This window comes from Lipotes vexillifer, unplaced genomic scaffold (genome assembly GCF_000442215.2).
Source record: "Lipotes vexillifer unplaced genomic scaffold, Lipotes_vexillifer_v1.1 scaffold1529, whole genome shotgun sequence".
Taxonomy (NCBI): Eukaryota; Metazoa; Chordata; class Mammalia; order Artiodactyla; family Lipotidae; genus Lipotes; species Lipotes vexillifer.
The window spans coordinates 593285-596243 of NW_006784325.1; the positions used below are offsets into that span (position 1 = coordinate 593285).

Consider the following 2959-nt stretch of genomic DNA (forward strand, 5'->3'; position numbering starts at 1 on the left):
AAAGAGCCGTGGCTGGGGAAAGATGCGAGCAGAGGTCTGTTTTCAGGTGAGTGAGTTAGAAGCTGGTGGGGAAGTTTTTTAAAGTAACAACCCACCCAGTCAATGAGAAAGCAGTACTTTGTTATATGCTGGATGGAAAGTTTTCCTTTAAAGGTACCAGAGATACAGGGACTGTAAAGTCTTGCCCACAGCAAGGGGACCACTCACAGCCACTTACCTGTCTGCCTTCAGTTCTCATCCTTTCCTCACTTTCTCACAGATAGATGTGTCCCTTCTTTTCATTATTAGCTCTGTCTGGGCTCTGAATTTTATTTCTCTTTGGTTTCTCTTCCCTTTCTTTTTAAAAATTGACTTATATGTTTCCATTGTCTAAGTTAAAAGATGTATATTTTTTTCTTTATATTGCTGTTCTAACCCTCTTGAAAGAGTGATTCATTACACTTTGGTTAATTGATGGGCTTATTCCTTCAGTCATATGTTATTTTAACAATTTTTTAAAAAGATTTATTTATTTATTTTTGGTTGTGTTGGGTCTTAGTTTCGGCATGCGGGATCTTCGTTGAGGCATGTGGGACCTTTCGTTGCAGCGCGTGGGCTCTTCATTGTGGTGCGGGTTCCAGAGTGCGTGGGCTCTGTAGTTTGTGGCAGGTGGGCTCTAGTTGAGGCACGTGAGCTCAGTAGCTGTGGCGCACAGGCTTAGTTGCCCTGTGGCATGTGGGATCTTAGTTCCCTGACCAGGGATCGAACCTCACGTCCCCTGCATTGTAAGGCGGGTTCTTTACCACTGGATCACCAGGGAAGTCCCTATTTTAATGATATTTATTGACTTTCTCTTAGGTGGTATGCCTCAGAGAGTAGAAGTAGAGTAGAAGGCATGGCATAGTGAGATAAATTGGGTCTGTAAATAACTTTGTTAGAGGTCCTCAAGTTGGCAGTTCAACGATGAGAAGAAAGGAATTGCCAGTTGGTGTTATAGACCTGGGTAATTTGGATAGGGATAGTAGTAATAGAAATATGAAAGACAGGAAAAGGGTCAGTTTAAAACAAAACGTGGTGAATTAGTTTGAGATATGCATGGTGTGAGTAGAGGATGGTATTTCCAAGTGAAGAGGTGCAACAAACTATTGGAATATATCTTAGAAAAAAATTCCAGATAGGGATGTAGATGTGGGAATCTTATATTAAGAAAGGAAAACAGAAGCAATGAGGTTGATTGAGAAGGGCTCTGAAAGCCTTCTTCACCTTAGGTTGAAACAAAATTACTGGTGAAGCTCTTTAAAAATAAATACGGCCATGCACCACGCTTGAAGATTCTGACAGAAGATCTTTGGAGCCTAAATTATATGTGTTTATGACAATTTCCATAAGTTCTATAGTTGATTCTGAAGCAAACCTCTAATGGAAGTATACTGGCCTTTAGGGAATGGTCCTCTCGAGGTAACAGGGGAATACTTATGTTTATGGAGAAGCAGCTAATGGAAGGACTAGTGAGGGAGCAGAGGATGCCTTGAAAACCAAGCTCTGGCTGTGAGAGCGAGACCTTTAGGAGGAAGGACATGGAAGGAGCCCTGTGTGAGCTGAAGTCACGAGGTGGGACAAGTGCCCAGAGACTTCCTCGTGAAAGGATGAGTTGAAGAAAAATGTTCTTTTCTAAATGTTTTGAAAGTAATAAAACCCATAAAACTATGTACAAGGGAAGTGAGGTAAAGGGGAAACATGGAAAAATTGCCTCTAATTCCACTACTTTAATACAGCTCTTAGATTTTTTGTGTGTTTCTTCCAGTACCTTTTTTGAAAAGGGAAATAGCTCACAGACAATCCATAAAACATAAATGTGCAGCTTAAATTATTATAAGGCATCCATGTAACCACCACTCAGGTCAGTCAGCACAGCACTGCCAGGTCCCTAAGAGCTCTTCGGGTGCTCGTCCCAGTCACCCCCACCACCACCACCTCGCCCCCTGCAAAGGTAATCTTTAATGGTAGTAACTTCCTTGGTTTTCTTTATAGCTTTGTCAACTGTTGGTGTCTCTAGTCACTAGTTTAGGTTTGTATGTTTATGAACTTTATATAGAGGGGACCATAATGTATATATTATGTTGTAATTTGCTTCTCTAAAAGTTAATATTAATATTCATGCATTTTGCATACTCATCTAGTAGTTTGTATCCATTGGGTTACTGATGGCTTCTTGGATTGTTTGCAGTTTAGGGCTATTGCAAGCAATGTTGCTCTTGTCCTTGGGTCCTGGTACCTCCTGGCACAGGGTTCCTGTGGTTTATATCTAGGACTGGAATTGCTGAGTCAGAGGATAATGTATCTCTTTCACACATTAGATGATGCCAGAATGTTTTCCAAAGTGCTTTTACTGACTTACACTCCCACAGACACAGTAAGCGGGTTCCTCTTGCTGCTCCCCATGTTTACCAAATGCCCTGTACTGCCAGGCATCATGCTCTTCACCCATCAGGAGAGTGTGCAGTGGTAGCTTATTCTGGTTTAAACGTGCATTTCTCCAGTTACTAATGAGGTTGAGCACCTTTTCATATGTTTATTGAGTATTTAGATACCCTCATTTATGAAGTGCTTCTTGAAGGTTTTTGCTCATTTATCTATTCTCTGTCTTTTTCTTGTTCTGTAGGAGTTGTGTATTTTGGATACAAATCATTGTAATTATATTTACTACAAATACCTCCTCTTACCTGTGGCTGGCTTTTCCCCTTAAAACCTCTTTTAATGAACAGAGACTCTTAATTCTAGTTTAGTCAGTTTTGTCAGTCTTTTCCTTTATGATTAGTATTCTTTTTTTCTGGCTGTGCCGTGCCGTGCAGGATGCGGTATCTTGGTTCCCTGATCAGGGATCAGACCCTTGCCCACTGCAGTGGACGTGCAGAGTCTTAACCACTGGACCACCAGGGAAATCCCAATATATATATATATTTTTGATGTGTTTAAGAAA

At 40.9% G+C, this 2959-nt stretch overlaps 1 protein-coding gene across 1 annotated transcript in view; it reads left to right on the plus strand.

The window, feature by feature from the left end:
- Positions 1 to 2959, plus strand: part of ZNF140 (zinc finger protein 140) — an 11384-nt gene that overhangs the window by 736 nt on the left and 7689 nt on the right. The window contains exon 3 of the mRNA XM_007456687.1: positions 7 to 46. Within this exon, the coding sequence (XP_007456749.1) occupies positions 7 to 46 (40 nt within the window). The remainder of the gene's footprint in view (positions 1 to 6; positions 47 to 2959) is intronic.